The 24082-nt window shown below is 32.5% G+C and overlaps 2 protein-coding genes across 6 annotated transcripts; both read left to right on the forward strand.

Moving 5' to 3' along the window:
- Positions 1 to 5502: 5502 nt before the first annotated feature.
- LOC107425486 (E3 ubiquitin-protein ligase RKP) lies at positions 5503 to 18231 on the forward strand. Of its 4 annotated transcripts, none has more exons than XM_016035489.4 (11): positions 5504 to 5765; positions 6141 to 7802; positions 9514 to 10335; positions 11498 to 11658; positions 12619 to 12757; positions 13424 to 13507; positions 14546 to 14827; positions 14935 to 15066; positions 15782 to 15981; positions 16964 to 17168; positions 17532 to 18231. In XM_016035489.4, exons 2-11 carry the CDS (start codon positions 6303 to 6305, stop codon positions 17832 to 17834), a joined length of 3828 nt encoding a protein of 1275 aa, XP_015890975.3. In that variant the 5' UTR covers positions 5504 to 5765; positions 6141 to 6302; the 3' UTR covers positions 17835 to 18231. The 4 variants fall into 4 exon arrangements, 3 of the variants coding, with proteins under 3 accessions (XP_048334662.2, XP_015890975.3, XP_024931946.3); XM_025076178.3 differs by having other exon boundaries at positions 6228 to 7802; XR_007242419.2 differs by lacking the exons at positions 16964 to 17168; positions 17532 to 18231 and adding an exon at positions 15232 to 15355 and having other exon boundaries at positions 5503 to 5765; positions 15782 to 15920.
- Positions 18232 to 19014: 783 nt separating this feature from the next.
- Positions 19015 to 20613, forward strand: LOC107425472 (uncharacterized). Of its 2 annotated transcripts, none has more exons than XM_048479295.2 (5): positions 19015 to 19505; positions 19635 to 19685; positions 19794 to 19927; positions 20027 to 20118; positions 20221 to 20613. In XM_048479295.2, the coding sequence occupies exons 1-5, from the start codon at positions 19206 to 19208 to the stop codon at positions 20397 to 20399; spliced, it is 756 nt and encodes a 251-aa protein (XP_048335252.2). In that variant the 5' UTR covers positions 19015 to 19205; the 3' UTR covers positions 20400 to 20613. The 2 variants fall into 2 exon arrangements, with proteins under 2 accessions (XP_048335252.2, XP_048335253.2); XM_048479296.2 differs by having other exon boundaries at positions 19017 to 19505; positions 20232 to 20380.
- Positions 20614 to 24082: the final 3469 nt, after the last annotated feature.

Raw genomic sequence — 24082 nt, forward strand, 5'->3', positions numbered from 1 at the left:
ATATGGTTATTTATATTTTTAATTACCTATAGTTATAACTTGTAAAAGCATTATTTTATTATAAGATAAAGTTTATTATCTGGTTTTAACTTTTTTATCCTATGATTTATAAAACTGTTATGTTAGAGATAATTAAGGGTTTTATGAAAATTGTTTATCAATACAAAGAAACTTTTAAAGAGTGAGAGTGTGGTCTTTAGGGAAATGATTTTTAAGAATAATTTTTATTTTCATAATATTGTACCGGTTCACTCATTAAACACATCTCATAATTTTATATTTTTAAATTGTTTTCCCTAAGTCTTGGCTAACAGTTGGTGTATGCTACTTTTGGATACCATTTTATCATCATCATCTTCGTATATTTCGTTATTATCGAATATTCACATTCATCATATTTTCTATTGTTGATATATTATCTCTTTTATGCTTTTTTATGAGACTATTATATATTTTATTTTATTTATTTTTGAATTCATTTACTTTCTTTGAGTATATTCTGTTAGATTAATCTAATATGTATGCTTATTTTTATTTTTATTTTCTTTGAGTTGGAACCTTTGATGGGTATGAATATAATTTTGAAATTTTTATTAAAAATGATAATTTTTTTTTTTATCTTTTATGCTATTAGGTTTTATTCAATGTATGGATATATCCTACTGAATTTTTACTACCAATTTAGTAAAGTTTTCCTAAATGGATTAGTTTTGGATGCCCATTAAAAACTCCAAGAGCGATCCTATGAATAATGAAAATTAGAATTATTGGAAATAGGTGCACCTATTACCCTAAAACTTCTTTTTTTTTTGCTCCTAGTTTGTGTCAATCAGTAAAGCTGCTTAAAATATAGTAATTAATATAAAATTTATTTTGAATTGAATTATTTTAAACACTTTTAGCATGTACCAAATGACATATAATATAATATAGAACAATTCATTTACATTTTAAAAAATATAAGAAATTCTACAAAGTAATGAAAATATAAAAAGATATATATAATATACTAACATCAACGTCCATGCACATGTAAGTTGTACATTTGTAGACCCATCTCGTTTTCAAATTGATTTGTACATATTTACCAAAACAATGATTTGTACACGTAACTTTAAACAATTTGAAGTAAAAATCAAAACTTAAAACTTTATGATTTATCCCATGTTTGTTGGTAATTGGTTAATTTTTTTGTTTTTTATACCTAATCATATATAATTTGTTTGCTTAAAATATTTACTGTTGCAAGTTAGCTACTGCTACTGGTAAGAGTTATTTAGTTTAGATATCTTAAACGATAAGGTTAAAGGATAAAAAAAAATCAAATTCAAAATAGCTTTAGATGCTTTTTCAATTTGGTATTTATTTTTTCTTTATCCTTTAAATTCAAGATGTTTAACAAAATCCAATTAAAATAAACCATACACAATTAGGCAGGAAAAAAAAAAAATCCATGTCTTACCAAACCATACTTGATATAGAACAATTTATGGCATGAGCAAGTGGATGCAAATATTGAGACATTTGATATTTATTAAGACAAAGAATACTCGAAAGTAGAAACCCTACCGTTGAACAAAAATGCATAGCTAGTTTGACATGTCTAATGTGTTGTGCGTAGATGGCAAATTCAATTTGTCTTTGGTGAAGACCATATCTTACGTGGTGTAGAAAGCAATTTCTCCTTTAATTTCACATTCCTATCATTTTCCAATGATATACTTTGATTTTTCTACTAATTAATTATAGTCCAGTTATTTTGTAAACTTTCCGTATTCGAATTTAATATAATGTTGTCTAATGAACAAGAATTCTAGAAAGGGCATCATATGGATGTCATTTTCAGCCTTTTAATATGACACCCTCTTTTGAAATTTCTTATAAATTTTCAATTATGATCTTTGGGTACAAGAATTCCACTCAATTTTGAATTTATATACAATTTGACAAAAAAACAAAAAAAAAAAAAGAAAAAAGAAAAAAGATGGAATAGAGAACAATAAAAATAAAAATATCTAATTTCTAAACCTTTTTGTGGGATCACTCTCGCTGCCATGTGCTATGTCTTCTATTCGACTGCGTATTATAGACAAGTAGGAATGCACTGTTTTTGATAATATCAAATAATGTTCAAAGCCAAAAAGATAATATCAAATAATGTCATAAATTATTTATAAAGAGGTCTCTAAAATTACCACTAGATCAAAAATTTTGAATTATTTTTACTTGTGTGTTATTTGTTAACATTGTTAGATTTTTAATTTTTATTTTTTTCAATTTAATGGCGTGTAATTTGATTATTTCATTTTCAAGTGTTAAATAATAATTGTTAAAATATGTTAACCATCAAAATTAACTATAAGGTTAAAGAAAAAAATTAAAATAAAATATAAACACCAAATTGAAAATAATGTCCCTTTGAAGTTTGAACTATAACATAATTTTTAAACTTCCACTTCTATCATGTTTTATTTTGTTAAAATTCGATAAAATTGAACATGTAATATTAAAACAAGAAGCTTAAATAGACAATATATATTTTAATTGAGGATTCTTTTTGTTTGTAAAACCAAAAAAGAAAAAAAAAATAGAGATAAGGAAGAAATGAAATAAATTATGGATATATAATAAATCATTCATTTCATAAATCATAATTTTTTTGAAATGTTTATACGATATACATATATACATATATATATATATATAAGAAATTATAAATGGATATAATTTCATCAAAATATCCTTAATTTTTTTCTTTTGCTTTTCTAATTTCTTAGAGTTTTCTTAATTTCTTTGTTGAAAGAGTGTCAAGCTTTTAAATCCTCCCAAGCTCAGGAGGGATCTCACCCGACAAATTACTGTTTGTCCCATCATGGTCAGAAGCCAAATCAAACATCTACCATCAAATAAAAACTATGATGTATTAGGGAAGAGGATTGTGTGAGATTTTACATGACTTAGTTGCCAAGATAGAATTGGGGAACGAAAAATGGTTCAAATTTGCTATTAAAAAGAAAAAGGAAATTAACAAATGCCGGATATGGAGAGGACACGAGAAGAGAAATGACCGGAGTTAGGTAGAGAACATGCTTGCAGAACTCAAATAAATAAATAAATAAATAATAATAATAATAAAAAGATAAAGATGGCAAGTGTTTTAATAAATTTATATTATATAGTATTGTATAAGTTTTTTTAAAATTACAATTGAAAGAAATTTATTTTATATCTTTAGTGATAATCCCACCTTTTAATGATTTAAAGTTTTTTTCTTAAAAAAAAAAAGAAGATAATTTAATGTGCTATTAAAGTTAAAGATTTATGAAGTTATAAGTTCTAAATTTGACAACACCTATCCTAAATAAATTTAAAATTATTTTTTATGAAACTTATTAAGTAATATTCATCATTCCTGATCTATGCCAAAGATTAAGAAATCTCTCAAAATTTACCAATCAGTAGAAACTTCACCATAAGGGGGTATTTGGTTGGCACCATATATTGATGTCTCATAAGGTTCAAAATGTCTCGTTTGGTTAAACCTTAAGACTCCCAAACTTTTCTAATATAATTAATCAATTCATGATACTTATAATATCATTTAAAAATTGAAAAAAAAATGAGAAAACATTTTCCAAAGACTAAAAATGCTTTATCATCAACTTGTTTGTTCCTAATCAATTGTCAAACTCCAAACGTAATCTTAGAAAGAAAAAAAAAAAAATTTCCAAAAATAACTTATTTTTGTTCATCTCCAAAAATATATATTTTTTAACTTGATAATGAATAATTCAAATTCATACCAAACAAATTGGAAAAAAAAAAAAACAATTTAACAATACATAAATTAAAACTATTTATTTGGAGCTAAAAGCAGATGACAAGACCGATAAAATTAGGCATTATAAATCCCCATGTGGTCGTTAAACTAAAAATAACAAAAACTCTCTCATTATTATTTATTTATTTTATAATTTTTTGCACAAAAAGGAAATACCCTTGTTGTTGGATCCCAAATATAAAAGAAAGGAAAGTCCCACTTTGTTGGGGGTATGAGTGAGTGACCTGTCATAATCATCATTACCGAAAATATCCTCAACTCCCACGGTTCCACGTGTTACCCCTACAAACCTTTCATTAACCGAAGTAGTAAAAAAAGAAAAATCATATTACCAATCGAGTTCAATTACCAAAAACACCCTGACCTGAACACGTGGTGTCTTAGCAAATCAAGCTCAAAGTACGTCGTTTTATTTAAGCCTTTCTCGTGAAGCGGCCGAGTTTTAATCCGTGATAACATAGTTGTAAGTTTTTTTAAAGTTTGACTCGCTTTTTGTTCGAAAAATCCCACGACTAATCGAAAACGAACAGAAAGACCATAAAAATCGGCAAAATGAAACGCAAGCGAAACGAATCAACAAGGTTAATAAAAACAATGTGGGACCCAGCCCGACCGGAGGGTGTGAGATATGAGACAGACAAACAGACAAAGCGGTGGGTGCGCAGTGCGCACTATGAGTGACTGAGAGTGCCGGTGGTGGGGAGGAATCTCAAAGGGCATAACTGTAAGTGCGCATCTTTGTGGCTCTGGCCAAGTGTAGCGTTTCCATGTGCCTTTGTGCTTTACAATTACCCACGTTGGGAATATTTCTGTGTTTTTATTCACACGGTCTTGATATTTTTATTATTTTTTTAATTATTAATATTTAACGTTTTATTGGTATTTTATTTTTCTATAACCATTTCTTTAATGCTCTTTATATTATGTAGATACTATATAATATAGATACTATACTATACAATTTGGGATCAATTGTCCCATAAAATAAGGATTCTACTATTGTCTCTTAATTGTACACCTATAAGTCTTTTTTATTTTTATTTTAACTGAATGGACCTCTAATTGATTATATAGATATGTATATATATTGCCAGAGGGAACATTTGTTAAGATTCTAATTGATTATATAGAATCTAAATTGAAACTAAAATTAGAATTGAATCATTCAATTGAAAATTTTGAAAATCGAAAGCCTAGGTTGAAATAAGAGGGAAACTTGAAGGCCCAAAAGTATAGCTGACTGTTTTCTAATCCTATTTTGAAATAATTTCTTACAATTGTTTTGTATTTTATTTTATTTTATTTTTTATTTTGGGTTAATTACTCTATACTATCCTTTGATTTACAGAAGTTTGATCTTTGATTTTCAAATTCAAACACATTTCAAACTGGAGCACCACGTACTCATCACCTAATATTCGTGACCCTGACTTTCGGTCTGAGTACAACACTGAAGATCTTCCCTTGATAGAAGACATAGAGGCCGCATCATTGACCAAGTTACAGTTCAAGCACACAACAGAGAAACAACGGGCCAACGGTGCAACTTTCAAATGAACGGTCTACACAAGAGGGCGCATTTTAGCGAGGTTGCCACATAAGCAGCCCATTACTCCCACACTGGATCGACACGTGTCAGTTAAGTCCATTTTTAGGGTTCGGGTGGTGGAGTCAGCGTGCGTGGGGGTGAAGCAGCTGCTTCTTTGTCCCTGTGGTTCGCCAGCTCGCTCTCTTTTTCCCTGACTTTTGGGGAAAATTTAAAATTCCGCGTTTACCCCTCTTTCTCTCTCTGAAAATCTCTCTCTCTCTCTCTCTCTCTAAGCGCGGTGACAATGGCTTCTGCAAAACCCTAGCCGCCATGCCTATTGAAGGAACCAGATACGGCAACCGTACCTGTGTCGGTTGAGTTATTCAATTCGTCTGTGTACGTTTTTTTTGGTTTGTAGAAGTTTGTTTTTGAAATTTGTATGGTAATTGTTGTATGCATTAGAGTGCTGAAGATTTTGTAGTTTTAGGTGCTTTTGGTTTTAAAATTTTCGTTTTGTTCATTTTATCTACTCGATCTCTATTTAGTTGCCGAAATGATTGTAAGGAAATGAATGGCTGAGGAAAATTTGAAAATTTAGTTAATATGGCTTAGTAATTATTCTAAACTTGGATGAGTTACATTGTAAGCCGAAATCGTTGAATTGTATATTTTGTTTTGTGGTTTTTCGTTGCCTCTTTTTGGAAATGAAGAATGTTTGTGTTGCATATTTTTTGAAACTAAGTTGTATTTGTTGCGACTTCCAAATTTCAGGCCAAAATGATGGTAGTTTCGTAGGGTTTCAGAGTTTTTCTTTTGGAAGGTCCTATATCTCTGAAAGCAAATTCGTAATCTCTGCAGACATAACTGATTTTGAGAGTTTTGGGTTGGCTGTTAGGGGTAAAATCTGGGGATAAAGTACTTACCCTTGTAAGAATGGCTGAAGACAGCCCACTGATTGGTGGGCTTTCTTCTGGCTTGGCCGTGATATTGAATAAGGAGGATAGTGGGGAGAGTTCATCAAAATCTCGACTCGTTTCATTTTGCGATGATATTTGCCACCAATCAGTGGAGCGGACTCTTGAATATATTTTTGGTCTCCCAAACAAGTCGGTTGGTTTGTTATCTGGTCAACCTGACAGCGACCTAGTCCGTGCTATCATACAGAATGAATTTTCAGAATTTCATGCAAACTTAGGGACATCCGACACAAATATAGATGGAGTTTGTATTGTTGATAATGGTAGTGGACCCCATGTCGTTGGCCTTAAAGACGAAAGTATCTGTGGAGATATTAGAATCATTAAATCACCTTTACTTGTAGAGAGCTTAGCAATGTTCAGCAGTGTCAGGGCTAATGCTTGCGTGTGGAAAGGAAAATGGATGTATGAAGTGATATTAGAAACTTCGGGCATTCAGCAGCTAGGATGGGCGACTGTTTCTTGCCCTTTCACTGATCATAAGGGTGTTGGTGATGCTGATGATTCTTATGCATTTGACGGGATGAGGGTTAGGAAATGGAATAAAGAAGATGAACCCTATGGTCAGCCATGGGTTGTTGGTGATGTTATTGGATGCTGTATTGATTTGGATTGCAATGAAATATCTTTCTGTAGGAATGGTGTCTCCCTTGGGGTGGCATTTCATGGGATTCGTAAAATGGGCCCAGGAGATGGATATTATCCTGCAATTTCTCTTTCTCCAGGTGAACGATGTGAATTGAATTTTGGGGCCCGTCCATTTAAATATCCAATTGAGGGGTACCGCCCACTTCAGGCACCACCACCTGTAAATTCTTTTGCTTCTCAAATGCTGCGGTGCCTTTCAAGGCTGTTGGATTTGCGCTCTTTGGAGCGAGCTGAGAATTCTTCTGTTGAGAAACTGACGAGATTGAAGAGGTTTGTTTCACTTGAAGAACTTTTTAATCCCATTTCTCATGGAATATGTGAGGAATTTTTCTCTGTACTTGAAGCAGATGTCAAAAGCATAGAATACATTGCATGGGGTCCATTTCTGTTGTTCATGATGGAAGTATTTGGAGTGCAAGCACCACATGATTATTCAAGCTTGGATAGAATTCTTGATATCCTTCTAGAGTTTGAAGGATCGTATTTGTTGTTTGAGCACATTATAAATGCTCTGTCATCTAGTTGCAAAACAGCTAAGTTGGTCCTGACCGAGTGTCCATGTTCAGGGTCATATCCCTATCTTGCATTGGCATGCCATATTTTGAGACGAGAAGCACTGATGGTGCTCTGGTGGAAGTCAACAGATTTTGAGTTACTGTTTGAAGGTTTCCTTTCTCGAAAGAGTCCAAACAAGCAGGATCTTGAGTCCTTGATGCCTTCTGTTTGGTGGCCTGGTTCATCTGAAGATGCTTCATATGAAAGCAGCATGATGTTAACAACTACAGCTTTGTCTGATATAGTGAGTAAGGTACAATTTCAGTTTCTAAGGCTTCATTTTTAAATTTATGTTAGTCAAATTATAGATTATTGTATTTAAGAATTCGATATGAAAATCACTTGTGAATCTGAATGTGATTTGAGCTAGCTTGCACTGTAGTGCTTGTACTTACTAGCATGGTTGATCATAATAATTCGCCGTTAGACTTATTAATCTATTCATTTGTTTTGATAATAATTTGCATATGGCATACTTCACAATAAATACAATTTGGGTTACCCACCATAATGTCATAGTGTAAGTGGAGTGCACATTCTTTTTGAGACCTGTTACTGTTCCATTGAATATGACCTACCATTATTAATATGGAAAGCCAACCTTTGAAAAAAAAAAAAAAAAAAAAAAAAAGGTACTTAAAACTAAAATTCTTCTCTTCTTGTGAAAAAATAGTTTGGGGTACTTCTCTGGCTGAGTTGGCTGAAATGAACAAAACTGAAAATTAAACTAAGGGAAATAAAAATCTGGATATGATATGAAAGTGCCGAACAGTAAGGTTCCTTTGAAAGAGCCCATATATCCCTTGTTCTTCCACAAAATTTTCATTTCATTTCATTTCTGAGGCACCTTAAATCCTACAATTGCTGAAAGTTGCTGCTGTGACTCTCCAACTTGAATTGAATTCTGAAGCTGCATGAATTTGAACACACAGGTTCAAAATTGAAAAGGAAGAGGTGATTAAGGTGTGAAAGCCGGTTAGTTTGCACATCTCTATTGATATATACAAACCCTTTTTTTTACAATAGGACCAATTTTGTACTTCCCAGTCATTCAAATTTTGGATCTGTCTATTGTATTTTCTCTTTCGGTTAGTTCTTTGTGAGATAGCATATTTATCCTTTCCCCAAAGTGTTGGGTTATTGGACGAGGTAAATAAAATGTCTTGGTTAAAGTTAGAATCCATTTTCTCTTATCAAACTATGAGGGGTCACGGCTGTTTTACACATTATCTTCTAGAATTGGATCACTAGGTGTCAAACTGTCTGTGTCTGACTTTTATTTGTCCTTCCCTTATTTAATTCTTTCACTTGTAAGTTGATAGTTCTGTTTTGTGAGTGCTATGTATAAATACATATCTCAAGATTTAGCATAAAAGAAATCCAGAATACCTGTCTAATGGAATGAACAGATGCTGTTGGTTGTTTGTTCTTAGACTGATTTCACTAATGTTTATTAAGTTGTTATTACATGCATTACTGGGGAAAGACCTCATTTGATTTCACTAATGTTTATTAAGTTGTTATTACATGCATTACTGGGGAAAGACATCAAATGAGGTGTGGATTGTCCACATTGTTAACGAATTGAATCTACAGCTGCTGTGTTGTACAGTCTTTTAAATTGTTCCTGTAAATTTATCAAGTTTCCTTGTAAAGCATTAAAGCATTAATTCCCTCATTTGGCTGTATGCTGTGGAACTTAGCTGGGTTGCTAACTGCATAGTGTTAAAGGTAATCTTGATCGATTAATGTTTCTATATTAATTATTTACATATGGAATTTGTAGTTATTACTCAGCAATTTGTCATGATAAGTATATGATTCTATAGTACAAAATATTTTGTATGACAGCTTGTCTGCTCTGGAGTGTTTTTATGGTTTATGAAGGTGCACCATCCACTTGGTGGAGTTTCATATAATTCTGTTTTTGATAGTAATTGTTTTTTTTCCTTGTTTTTTGGCAGATTGAGGAGAAGCATAGGGATCTCTGTCTCTTGGTCATACAGTTCATACCACCAGTAACACCTCCTCAGTTGCCTGGTTCAGTGTTTAGGACATTTTTACACAATCTCTTATTGAAGAACAGAGGAGCAGATCGCAATGTGCCACCTCCTGGAGTTTCCAGCAATTCTGTTCTTGTTTCTCTTTACACAGTCTTACTCCATTTTTTATCTGAAGGATTTGGCGTGGGGGACATATGTGGCTGGTTGAAGAGATGTGAAAATAGCCCTGATGTTGGATTTCTTCATAGGGGTGGTGAGCGAAGTTTTCCCATAGGCTTGTTTCTTAAAAATGATCCTCATCAAAGAGACATTTCTAGGCTTGGAGGATCATTTAGTCATTTATCAAAAGCACATCCTGTGAAGGATCAGGAAGCAGAAGTAATTCGGTGGGAAGAAGGTTGTATGGATGATGAAGAAACCAGAGTAACTCATTTAAGCACACAAAAACCATGTTGTTGTTCAAGTTATGATGCTGATTTCACAAGAAGCTTGAAGGACCCAATAAGATACTCAGGCAAAGGTTCTCGTTCCCATTGCAATCCTATTCCAGAGAGATCTGCTCATGTTGGTTCAGAATGCAGTGCTGGAAGTTTAAATGATGAGATAGAAGATAAACCGAGCTCCAGTGATCAGTCTGAATCAGAGTTTGGTTACTGTCCTGTGCAGCATATTAGATTTGTTCCAAGGGAAGGTAATTTGTCTTCAGCTACCCTGCGAGAAGAAGAACTTCTAGATGTTCTGCTGTTGTTGTATCACATAGGTCTTGCTCCAAACTTTAAGCAGGTGAGAATATCTTGGACCATTATATTGTGGAGATGTGATGAATTGCATATATCTGTTGATGATTGCTTGTCCTATTTCTTTATGGTGAAGTTTTAATTGTTTCAAACGGTACCCTACTTTTAGTTCAAAATAATTTGTAAGCAAGTTGGATCAGTTTATGCCTAGCATGTTTGAAATTGGTAGGTTAAATTTTAAAATTCTATGATTCCTAATTATTTCTCCAGAAAGAGAAGTTTTTTGGCTCAAACATGATCAGAAGTAAAGTTTATGGGAGCTATAGTGTCTTTTCCAGTAATAAAGAGAAAAGAAATCATTTTATTTTTATATTTTTTTAGGTAAGGAAAAGAAATCATTGTCATTAAGATTTTTGTATCGTTGCCTTGAAGTTTTATTTTATTTTATTTCAAGCTGTTTGGATAGTTTAATTTGTAATTGTTTTATCCCCAGATTGGAGGCTTCTGCCACTAATTTTCTAGCAATGCCGATTTAAACATCAAATTGGGGAAAAAATCATTTTTTACTTATTCAAGATAAACCCTAAGCTAGAGCTAATTGTAAATTGATTGGGTAGGTTTTCTTTGGAATACCTGCTGGCATTCAATTTACAATCTTTTAAATGTTCGTTTATACTTTGCTTTCCTCTACCCATAATAGTCTGAATCCAAAAGCATATAGGGAATATTCCTTCCACACTAGTCATTTTTCAATACTATTGCTGGTTGTGTTTGACATTTCAGGTTTCTGGAATTGTCATGTATTCATTACTATGTCGGACTGTCTAAGTTGTACCATTTGGTTTGATAAGCTTTGACCAGTAGTGATCCTAATCTCACTTATATGTGCTTAATATTGGTAACAAAATAAAATTTCACCTTCCAATTAGGACAAGATTAGTCAGATTATACTTACTACTATGTGTTTGGCTCTCACACCATATTGTTTAGTTTTCTTTTCCTCTTATTCTTCTTGCATTTGGCATTTAGTTGTTATGATTGTGAAGTTTTTTGTTTTCATATTTGCATTTTAGTCGTTTTTTATCTACTGCTGACTACTTTAATCCTTTGCTTCCTAGCAGTCTTCTTCCCATATTATCTATGTGGTATCACTTTTCAGATGTGTGGCTCGCATGTTTATATCTGAATTTTACAATTTCTTATTGTAGGCATCATATTATATGTCTCATCAATCGCAATCAATATCCCTCCTGGAAGAAGCTGATAAACAAATAAGAGAACGAGCCTGTAGTGAGCAATTAAAGCGCTTGAAAGAAGCTCGTAATGGTTATCGAGAAGAAGTTATCGAGTATGTCAGACATTGTGCATGGTAAGAATAGCACCAACAAAATGCTTGAAAGATAGGTTATTCATTTAAATAATAAGCACAGCTTATTTATATTCCTGGTTGCTGTTTTTAAGAGTTTTACTGCATCTTTCTGTCCTTAACTGCAATATTTGTTTATCATATTTCACATTTCTCATATTTTACAACTTATCAAATGATCTAGTTGCCTTTATCCTTATGTTTTGGTCATAGTTACAACTTACTATTATACATCAATATGCAAGATCTTCTAACTTCTTCTTTCTTATCACTTTATTTATCAAGATAAAGTAGAATTTCACATGCTTTGTATGAGCCCATGTTTGGGCACCTAAATTTTATGAGTCTGAAAATATATACTTCTTTGATGAAATAACTTTTTGGCCATTGAATCCAGTGAACTGTGCTGTCTGCTGCTGTTTTTATATTTTGCAACCATTTTGATGGATTGAGCTTCTTAGGTGGCTTTTGATGTTTTTGTTTTGTTACTTATTACTGCATGCCACATACAATGGTCAACAATAAAGGAACTTTTTGTTTGGCATTAATTTTCTTTAGGGAAGGTGCCAAGGTTTATTTGTTCCTTCTATCTATATTTTGGGATTGATATGATCATATTGGAGGACGGCCCTTATTATATTATGCTATTTTTGAAATGTGGTCTTGGATAAAACTGTGTTAGACATCTGGTATACACTTGTTAGGGTTCTAGACTTTCTTTGCTACTTTTTTTATTAGCATATCTAGTCCTTTCCCCATCCTTTTCTTTTTGGGTAATTCTTATATGTTGTCTGTCTAACTTGCTGTATCATGAAGTTCCAATAGTTAATACATCATAACATTGCAACAGAGATATATTCTAGATGCTTATTGTTATTTATATGTTCTTTACGAGTTTTATCATTTTAAATTTTATGTTACTTAAATTTTCTTCTTCATTTGGTTGGATTGTAATGCTAACAGGTATCGCATCTCGTTATCTTCTCGATGGAAGCAAAGAGGGATGTATGCAACATGCATGTGGACTGTACAGCTGCTGCTGGTTCTTAGCAAATTGGAGTCAGTGTTCGTTTATGTCCCTGAATTTTATCTGGAAGCTCTGGTAAATCTAAACCTTCTTTTACAAATGAAAATAAATGTTACTAAATGAGATGAAACTTCATAAATTATGTATTTGTTTTTATACAAGTATAAAGTGTCCTTGTTTGTTTCCTGTAATAAGAGTAAAGCATTTTTTCACGCTTTCTGTTGCATTATTTTCACACCACTACTAGTATGTTCTCGTCTTTTGTCAAAAGTATGTTGAATTTTGTAGATGATAGAAAAAATTGGATTAGAATGTTATTGCTTGTTGTAAATTGCAAGCATATGAAAAAGCTAATGATTTTCGTTTCCTCTTTTTCCTTTTGGAAACCTAATGGCAAGCAAATAGCATAGGTAGTATGTCTCTGATTTTCAACATCCTTTATTTTTGTTTTACATTTTATTTTATTTTTTTGGACTTTTCTTTAGCATTTATTTGATATCCATCTTTGTGAACTTTTGGCTTTTTAATATAAGCATTTGTTATGCTAAAGTTCTAATCTTTTAAACAAGCCAAATGTAAGATTTTTTCTTGGACTAATATTTCAAAGGCAATATGCCGCATATATGGCTTGTTACTTTTAATGTCAGGCACCCTGTATATGGAATCCTTTATGGTATTTTGTTTCGATAATTGATTTTGTTCCTCAGTTATATTATTTATATCTCTTCTATTACATTACAGGTTGACTCCTTTCATGTGTTGCGAAAGAGTGATCCTCCATTTGTTCCTTCATCTATATTTATCAAGCAAGGGCTTACTTCGTTTGTATGTCTCCGCTTTTATGCTGTTTTCTGATGTGTTCATCCTTTTATTTGCTTTTTATTACAATACTGTTGTTAGTCTTGTGGAAATAAGGGGTCACTTCAAGATACTTGATGAGTTGCATGATAAAAATTATTGTTATTAACCCGAAAGGCTTAAGTTGCCAGCAAGTGGACTTAACCATAGCCAATAGACATAAAACGTCAACAAGCAGGCACACTCATACAATAATAACTAGAAACAAATTTTAGCCTTGTACTTGCAGACAATAAATAGCTAGAAATACGGGTCACAATGATTCAAACATGAGGCTAGATAGACAACTTGAGTTATGGGTATGATATACCATGTTAATTTTCCATCAATTCTAAAGTTTTCAATTGTTAGGGAGTTCCCCAATAGTTTATCTAGTATACACATACTCTACATAAGAATATGATATAGGTCCAGCCATATATCTAGCAAATACACACTCAACATAAGAATACAATATAGGTCCATGTTAGTCTTAGCAATTTGTTACTGGTTTGTTGGCTAGTGGGAGCTGAATTTTCTAAACGCCATGGTGAATTAGTACATTGTATATGTATTTCTGGATACAAACTTTATGAAATTTAGGATGTAATGTTATTGTCAATGTGGAATAATTTGGTCACTGATATTATCTAGGTCATTTGCCTGTGTCAATTTTGCATCATAGGGTTTTCCCTTGATTACATGTCTATTAGGAACATTAGAGGAAAATCTTTTACTTTATTGTAATGCTTATTTTATTTTGAGAATGATTCATATAGATAATTATGGATGCATCTTTCCTTTTGTAATTTTTAATCATACCAAATTTTATTTCTGAATTTTGATGAATTAGTGATCTAGGAATATGATTGATGGGTAAGCATTTGACTTCTTAGTTTCAAATTAGAGTATGACACTTCCATGTGAGATGTTTGTTATTAATATGGAAAATCAAAAAATTTATTTGCTAGGTTGAGTTTATTTCAATGATAACTTATAATTACGTATGGATGTCTTGTTTATCAGGTCACTTTTGTAGTCACACACTTCAATGATCCTAGAATATCAAGTGCAGAACTTAGAGATCTTCTTCTTCAGTCTATCTCAGTCCTGGTGCAGTACAAGGAATATTTAGCTGCTTTCGAGAGGAATGAAGCAGCCATTCAAAGGATGCCAAAGGCACTGCTGTCGGCATTTGATAACAGATCCTGGATTCCAGTCACTAACATTCTACTGCGGTTGAGTAAGGGATCTGGATTTGGTTCATCAAAGCGTGGAGAATCATCGTCTTCATCAGTAGTTTTTCAGGTGAATAATGTGCAATGTTGCTTTAAATCATGTTTCCTTTTACTGTGTGTGTATTAGTTTCTGATGATCATTTGTTTTTGTCTTCTTTGGCTTATGGATTCTTAAAGAGATTGTTAAGGGAGGCTTGCACCAATGATGAAGGGTTGTTTTCAGCTTTTCTCAATCGCCTATTTAACACGCTCAGCTGGGCAATGACTGAATTTTCAGTTTCTGTTCGAGAAATGCAAGAAAAATACCAGGTACGAATTGTAATAGTATTATCAAATAGTATCCAAGTATATATTGTATTTCAGTTTCCTTTTGTGTTTTTCTGATTAATTACTTGGTAGACTATTTTTCTTTATATTGTTTTTAAACATATTATATCTGAGCATTTTTTAGAAGATGCCTATATTGTGCATAAGTGACTTTGGACCACACCTGGAGCATTATCATTGTGTAAAGTCTAAAATGGGACAGAGTGTGGAAGGACAGAACTATGAGCTATTTGGACTTTGGATATGACCAATTGAAAACCTAAAAGTTTTGGTAGGTTAGGTCATCCATATGATAATTGTATTCTTGTCCTAGATATGGTTTTGTCACTGCTGATTGATTTTTACATAATTGGACCAACTTGACACAGTAAGACCAAAAATAATAACTGCTCTTACTTTTTCTGCCGTGTTATTGGGGAGAAATTTTAAGATATTTCGAAGTAAATATCTGGAATTATCACTTTTTAACCCCTCCTCCCTTATTTTCTTTACTTAAAATTTGACGGTAAAATGTGCGTACATTCTTAATCGTCAATTGTAGGGAAGGTTTATATATCAATAGTTGAGACATGAGGTATTTTCAGATATAATTTGTATTCTGTTAAGTCATGTGGTGCAGTCGATAACTGCTTCTTCTAGGGTGCAGGCTTCTACCTTGAGATCTTTATGTAATTGTTGTTGTCAATCATCTTTCCAGGTACTAGAGTTTCAGCAAAAGAAATGCAATGTTATATTTGATCTCTCATGCAATCTTGCAAGGGTTTTGGAGTTCTGTACGCGTGAGATTCCTCAAGCATTCCTGATAGGAAGTGATACCAACCTTAGACGGCTAACTGAATTGATTATCTTTATTCTGAACCATATCACATCGGCAGCAGATGCTGAGTTTTTTGACTTGTAAGTTCTCTTCCTAGTGAATGCATTTATGCTATTATTTTCTGTTTCTTTTACTTGTTTCTTTCATTATCGTTTTATTAATTTATTATTTATTCTTGATTAAAAAGGATCGTCTTGAAACTACTTATTCAATTTTCGTATAAATGAGGCATATTTGACTTGATTGCCTCTTAAGCAGCTGTTTGTAAGGGTATTTGATGTGGAACATGGATAGAGATTATTTAGCAAGTATGCTGTATTTAATAGTTACTTAGGAATTAAAGAATTTTTATTATAGTCTATTTTCAGTTACAATTTATGATGTTGTGTATTTTCCTAACTAGACCTGGTTTCTTTCGTTGTGAATTTGTTTAGTTGTAACCTGGTCTCTTCCCTGGTTTTTTCTCATCTTCTTCCTCTTTCCCTGTGCTCTTTTTTTCCTTCTTTCTTCACTTTTCTCGCCTCTTTTCTTTCCATTTTTATGGGTCATAACATTTATGCTTTATTTTAGGATTATTTACAAACAAGAGTATTTATTAGTTTATGAAGCTTATTAGGGTTTATCTTCAATTACAAGTATGAGCTAATTTAGTTTGCCAGATAGACTTGGTTTTTTGTAGCTATGAATTCACTTGTTGTAACCCAAGCACGTAGCAGAATTGGTTAGCATTCAGATAATTTCTCCCTTCTTTCTTCTGTTTTATCTCTCTTTTTTCTCTTCTGTCTTCTCTGTTTTTCCTTTCTTTCTCCTTCCGGGGTGCTACATCTGTGGTGGTGTTGATGCTTGGTTGTTCGCCTTCTATGATCCTTTATTCATTTTGCTTTCATCTTTTCGTTTTAATTGCTGGTTATTGTTTACTTTTTTATTTTATTTTTCTTCCTTTCTCTTCTTCCCTGTTAATGGTAGTCATCTTTAGCTCCTAACTTGATGTGTAGCTATAACTTTCAGGAGATGGTAAGAGTTTAATTTTTTTTTCAATCTCATTTGTTATATGTTTTGTAGGTCACTTAGACGACATGGTCAATCATTAGAGAAAGTAAATCGAGGAATGATATTGGCACCTATTATAGGGATCATACTGAATCTAGTGGATGCTAGTGAAGTCTTAGAATATAAGGAGTACAATGATGTTGCAGGTGTCTTTGCAAGTATGGATTGTCCTGACAGGGTACATTGTGGATTCCAATACTTGTTGGATTACAACTGGGTTAGTTCTTGTCAACTCTTTTTTATATGTTCTTGTTAACTTAAATATGCTCTTGTATGTTGGTGTTTGCCATATTTGGGAGTAGAGCATAATGTGTTCTCATATATTTGAACACGCATTCAACACTCTCATGACTGCTCAAATTGCAAGTAGTTTCTTTATTCTTTATTGCAAATCCAATTTCAGGTCGTAGACTGAGAATATGAGTCTTTAGCTCTGATGCTGCTTAGTTTTGGAATTATTGTTGTATAGTTATCAAGCAGTCCTGCCATATATTTGTTTTTGTCCTCTTCTGGTTTATTAGCATGCAGTGTCCTGAAAATACATTGTTTTTACCCTCCTTTTTTTCTGATGATTTTCCAGGCTGGATCTTTCAGAGGGGATGCTTATCTTACTAAACTTACGCAGCTAGAGAGTTTTATGAGCCATCTTGTAAGCCGGAGCCAGTCACAAGAAGTTAGTAGTATTGAATGTGGAGGACAAGCAGATTCAGAAGATAGGGTCTGCTGTATCTGTTATGCATGCGAAGCCGATGCAGGATTTGTGCCTTGTGCTCACAGGTCCTGTTATGGCTGTATAACAAGGCATCTTTTGAATTGCCATAGATGTTTCTTCTGCAACGCGACAGTCCAGGAAGTTGTCAAGATTGGTGTAAATACAGGTTAAAATATTGCTTTGTTATTGTGGTTGCTTTTACATCTTCTTCATAATATGCAATCTGAGCTGGCTGGTGACAGATCCATAGTTGTCGATCTGAGCTGGTCAAGCAACTGGTCTGCGGTGCTGCTTTGACCTTAGATTTGCAAAAATGACAGGTTACAAATGAAAGAGAAAAATGAGGAAAGAAAAAGTAAGAAAGAAAGAGGAATAAAATAATTTTGAGGTAGTGAAAATTAGGATCATATTTATATACTGTGTAAAATGGGGTTGTTTGTAAGTTGGTGTGGAAGAAAGGGTTGGGGACAAGGTTAAGAATTTTGTAGAGGAAGTAAGAGGGCAATTATTCTGTAAATATGAGATGTAAATGGAAAAGGAAAAATCTTTTAGTTCTCTTTCTCTTTCATCCGCCATGTGCATCAGTGAAAGGCATTCAGTTTAGAAATTTCAATTTTGATGTGAAGGTTACAGAAGGAAAACGATCATCACACGGCAATTTTTTATTTTATTTTATATTATTTTTTTACATAAAGGCAGGCACGTAACTTGAGAAATGTTTTATTTTGTAATTGAGTTTTTCACTATAATAATCTATGCGTAATGATATTTTACTAAAACAATACGAACACAAAAAAAAGACATCCAATAAAACAATAATGATGCAAGTGTAAGTGACTTCTTGTCCTGTCCTAATATGTACTGCAAATCAATAATGCAAAGGTTTCTAATCTATTTACCAAATCAATCTTTCCTAAATGATACGTGCAGTTTTTTTTTTCCCGATCTCTTTGGCATCAGTTTTTAATTAGTTTGTTATCCGTTTCATTTATATACGTGTATTTAAAATTTCACTTCATTTATAGATTATATAGATATTTCATGGTCTCACATAAAGCCACTGTCGACTATTTTTTTAATAATTTATTTAAATTATAATTTATTTAGAATTCCGTCTATTTTATGATTAAAATTATATTTTCATATATACAAATAAAAGTGTTCAACTAAACTAATCATTCCTCCTCGTTGGTCGATATATTTGGTTACACAATATTTTTATCAATGAATTATGATGTTACTTTATTTTTCATAAAAAAAAAATAAAATTAATTAATTTTTAAAAAATAATTGGCGGCCTCCATTTGTGAATTGTGATTGTTTGGAGGCTCATTGATACGCTGGCCGGCCTGGACACGTCAATTCGGCCTGACCATCATGTACCCTCCAGGATCCTGTAATGACGGAATCACCCTTCCCTTTGAATGAAATTACACAAATAACCGCACCTTCCGGTAAGTCGGGGACTGCAAGGGTCTCCCATGTAAATTCCACAGAGAGAGGGAAAGAGAAGGGAAGAGAGATAAAAGAGCGAGAAAAACGATGTCGTGTAATCTGAAATTGCAGGTCACGAGCTGTGCAATCAAGCGGGCAAGGACTAATGCTGTCGCCGGTTACAGCAAGCTGCACCGTCGTCCGTACGACCTAAAGCTACCCTACTCTCGCCGGCGGCCGAGGTCTCTCTCCGTGCAATCTGAGTATGTTGGAGCTGAGTCATCTATTCCGCCGTCGCATTACACGGAGACCGTCGGAACCCCTTCGCTATCGTCGTCTTCGCTCCGTCTCTCTCAGTGGAACCTCACCGACCGCCATGTCGTTTTGCTCAACGTCATTGCTTGCGCGGTAACAAAAACCTATGCTTAATGCCTTTAATACGCTTCGAATTTGCGCAAACAAAATGGTATTCTGAAAAACAATAATCCCCAAAATTTAGGTTATTAATGATACCTGGTTGTGTTTTTGTTGGTGTAGGCGGCAATTTCGGCGACCTGCCTCTTCTGCTCTGCAATCCCGGCACTTCTGGTTCGTAATTTGAATTCACTTTCCTTTCCATGAATGTAGAGTTTTCTTGCAATGCCGTTTCTATGTATTCGTTGTTGCTTAATTTTCCAATGGGGTATTCTGAAAAAGGCTTTCAAGAGAGCAGCTGAATCAATGGAGAAGCTCATGGATGCAGTGAGAGAAGAGCTGCCTGGTACAATGGCTGCTGTTCGATTATCTGGGATGGAGATCAGTGACCTTACTATGGAGCTCAGTGATCTTGGGTTGGCTTCTAAAACTCCATTGCCTTTCTCTTTGCTAACAAAGTTTCAATCTTTTTAACTCATTTCACACTGAGTTCTTTGGTTGGTTTTTTTGTGCAGGCAGGGAATTACACAAGGAGTTAAAAGTTCCACTCGAGCTGTTCGTGTAGCTGAGGAGAGGTTGCACCGCTTGGCAAACATGGGTTCGCCAGGTTATCTACGTTTTCTTTGAATTCTTTCGTAGTTTTATTGTTTTAGTTGGAAAATGGGTTTTTGGAGATCATTGAATTTTACTTCGTCTTTACTTTGATTAGCATCGTTGCAGGAGATAGCCAATAGGGAAAATGAGGTTGAAGAGCCAGTTGTGGCTAAAACCGCAAGGGGTATAAAAAATGGGATTGTCAAAGGTCGTTCTATCTGGAAGATGTTTTTCACTCTCACCCGATTTTCAAGAATGGCACTCAACTATTTTAGCAGTCGATCTAAGCGGTAGCTATAAATTGAAACAGATAGAGAGAGAGCTTCATGGTGAGCAATTTCAAAATTTTGAATATGTACATAACTTTAATGATTTTTATCAAGTTTCAATCACGGTTATGTTTTAGTAACTTGGTTTTTGGTTTCAGAGTGTTTTAGAATTTTAAACTTTTGTGCTGTAAACATACTACTAGTTCACGTGGACAATAGAAATTCTACTTCTTTGCATCTGCTATGCTTTCTTGTCCTTCAGAAAACTTCTTCGGCTTGATGATTGTTTTTCTTGCTTTTGAAAAAGTTCTTGAAATTATGTGAAGTGTGTTATGAGAAGTCTGACTTTGCTTTAAGTACGACGTTTAGAACGATACTCAATTGTACATTCGTGTTTGAATCCAGTAACGGTATATTTTTTTTTTCTTTTATTTTTTTGGATTTATAAATGTTGTCAGTGAAAGATTACTTGGATGCTCATTGGCATGTTGTCCTGAACGGTATAGTATAATTTTGTTATGTGGACTTACCTTATAGAGGAGAGCGCTCTTCCTCGTTAAAATGGTTGTAGTCATGATATTTTGGTTTGAGCTTGAATCTGGCTTTAAAGAAGTGATTTAGGGCGCTGCATATGAAAGTAAAGAAAAGAGGTGGATAGGATAAAAGATGATATGAATAAAATGAGCAAAAAGAGTCATTCAAAACATTTAGTACTGGATATAACTAAATGTTGTGTAGGCTTTAGTAGCGATGTTACTTGGTGATGGAAATATGCATGGAACTGCTATATGGTCAAGCAAATGAGCTTGGAGATACGAGCTGAAAAGTATAGGCTCAAGATTGTTTGGTGAGCTCCAAGGTTCTGTTCTACTTGACTTGTAAAGAGATTAGAAGTTAAGATTTGAATGAGATAAGTCGTATATATTTATATATAGGAAAGAGATAAGATTTGAATGAGATAAATCGTGTATATATTTATATATAGGAAAGAGATCATGATTCTTAACATCCAAACGTCCCCTGTCCCTCCCTCTTAAAGGTTTTTTTGGCTTGAAGTTCCGTTTGGTGTAGAATAGTGGGGAATCATGACTGGAAATAATATGGGCATTGAATTTAATGCTTTTGCCGTGACATGGTACAGAGGATATGGTTAACAATGTGTTTTTTTGTTGAATAATGGTTAACAATATGTTATTAAGTAGGAAGATTGGCGGTTGTATTAGAGTGTGTCTGGTGGAAGAGATAAGTAGAATTAAACAAATGGAGGGAAAAATGAGTGCTGATGATTGTTTTTGATTAGGGGATTGCCTTTCCTAGTTGAAAAGCAGAGTGTATAATGTGACATGAATTGCTTGGAATCCAACAATGGATGTACAAGGCTATTTATGATCTCTTCTGGGCTTCTTTTCTTTTCTTGTTTCTTTTTATTGTTTATTGCTATTTGTTATCACTAAACTATAATTAATGCTGAGATAGACTGATAATATAACAATAATGAATTAATTTTATATATTTTTTTGTTTTTTAAAATTGAAAAACAGCTATATGAAAAAGTGAATCTATAGTAATAATTAATTAAATTGCCAAGTCGACATAAACAAATAAAGATGGCAAATGTATATACAATCATGCTATTTTTGTGCATTCCATTGCATATATTTATAGGATGTATACAATATATAAATGTAAATTACCAGTAATTGGACGTTAATGTTTAGGTCGTCAACGCCAACTATGCTGGATTTCTATGAAAGCATAGCAAAATTTCATACAAATATATATATATATATATATATATATATATATATATATATATTTTCCTTCTCGAATTGAAGGAAAATAGTCTATACCAATTTCCCGGGTAAGTTTACCTCATTGAAACTACCCCAGGCTTTGTTTTTAACATTTCACTTTTTGTAAATTACCCCAAAAAAAAAAAAAATCATTTTACGTTTGGTCAGACAGCTGTGTGGGGGTAGCAGAGGGTATTGAATAGGGGGTCAGATGAGATTGGCACCCACACGGCTAAAGGTCGATTACACCTGTCCAAACTCCATATTATTGATGAGGGCGTTCCTAGTAGTTTTAAGATCTGTTTTCAATCTATTACCAAAATTTTATATATATATATATATATATATATATGTTTCAATGTTTCAATAATCAAATTACTTTTTATATTCACTAAAAAAAATAAAAAACTTTATATAATTAAAATAAAAGAATAATGTAAAAAGAGAATGAATCTAGCTTTTAGGATAACACCAGTTGCTCTGTAACAACTGAAATAAGACAAAATTTACCTCACTCCCACCAACTACTAAAAAACAAAAAACAATAAACAATGAACAAAAAATATATCTAATATCTAGTAATAATATTAGGATCGTAGAAATCTGCATTTTGTTTGATAGAATTAAAAAAAGTTTGCATTCGTAATAACCTGAAATGTAATAATAGGTGTAAGAAAAACTTAAAAGTAATTAAAGTATGTATCCCATAAACAATTCATTTTGTTGTATTTTTTCGAAATCGATTCGAAGACATTAACATATAGACAATAGAGAGACATATTGGTGATGATTATATGATCAAATTAACGTCAAATTAACCATCGATATTCATCTTTTTACTACAAAAAAACTTAAAATTAACAAGTCTCCTACTTTTACCTCAATATAAAAAAAAAAAAAAAAAAACTCTAGCGACTGATTACATAATAGCACTATCAATTATTTTAATAATCAAATGCATTTTTATTCAATTTTTCTATTTTATTAATTCTATTTAATTAAATCTGTAATTGCTTTTAATACTAATTACACAAAACCTTTAAACTCACAAGTTCCTAAAATATAATAGATAGCTAAGATAAGACGTATATTATATTTGAATACTGTTAAAAAAACCATAAAAAATAATATTTTATGACAAAAATATGTATTTTTAATATATCTTATTTGATTTTCTTTTATAATTTTTTTCACACTAGATATTCGAATAATCTAACTGCATTTAGGCCCTTAATTCTTAGTCTAGATCTAGTTCGTATATTACTTTTAACAACATGATAATCTAGCTTCAAAAAAGTATAAATATGATATTTTCCTCCCCCACAAAAAGTGGAAAAATAAATAATAAAATAAAATAAAATAAAATAAGGACCTTACTTCGAGTCATAAAATTGTTTTTTTTTTCTTTTTCCTCATTTGTTAGGTAGATTTATGAGCAGTCAATATGCACGCAAAAAGAATGTTGACATACATAATTATTATTTTTAGGATTGAAAATGAAAATTCAAAGCCATCATTTATGTTCTTCATTTTTTTCATATTTTCATGCATACTTAAAAAATAATTGATAATTATTGCAAAAAAATTAATAATATTGTTATTTACTTTCAAATGTTTATGTTGTTTTAATTTGAAATGCATTTTTTTTTTTTTAACCTGAGAGGATAATTACTATCTAAAAAATCTACTATATGACAGTAATAGAAAGGAAGAGAAAATAAAAACTATAATTTGGATTTTGGAAAAAAAAAAAAAAAAAAACTATAACAGAAATGCATTTCCAGAAAAATAACTTGCATTTCTATTGTAGTTGCATTGAGGTGATAGACAGATGTAAAATCTAACATTATAAGTATTTTTGTTTCAAAAAAAAAAAAAAAAAAAGAAGAAATCATAAAAAAAAAAAACTATATGG

This window comes from Ziziphus jujuba, chromosome 7, assembly GCF_031755915.1.
Source record: "Ziziphus jujuba cultivar Dongzao chromosome 7, ASM3175591v1".
In the NCBI taxonomy this organism is placed as follows: Eukaryota; Viridiplantae; Streptophyta; class Magnoliopsida; order Rosales; family Rhamnaceae; genus Ziziphus; species Ziziphus jujuba.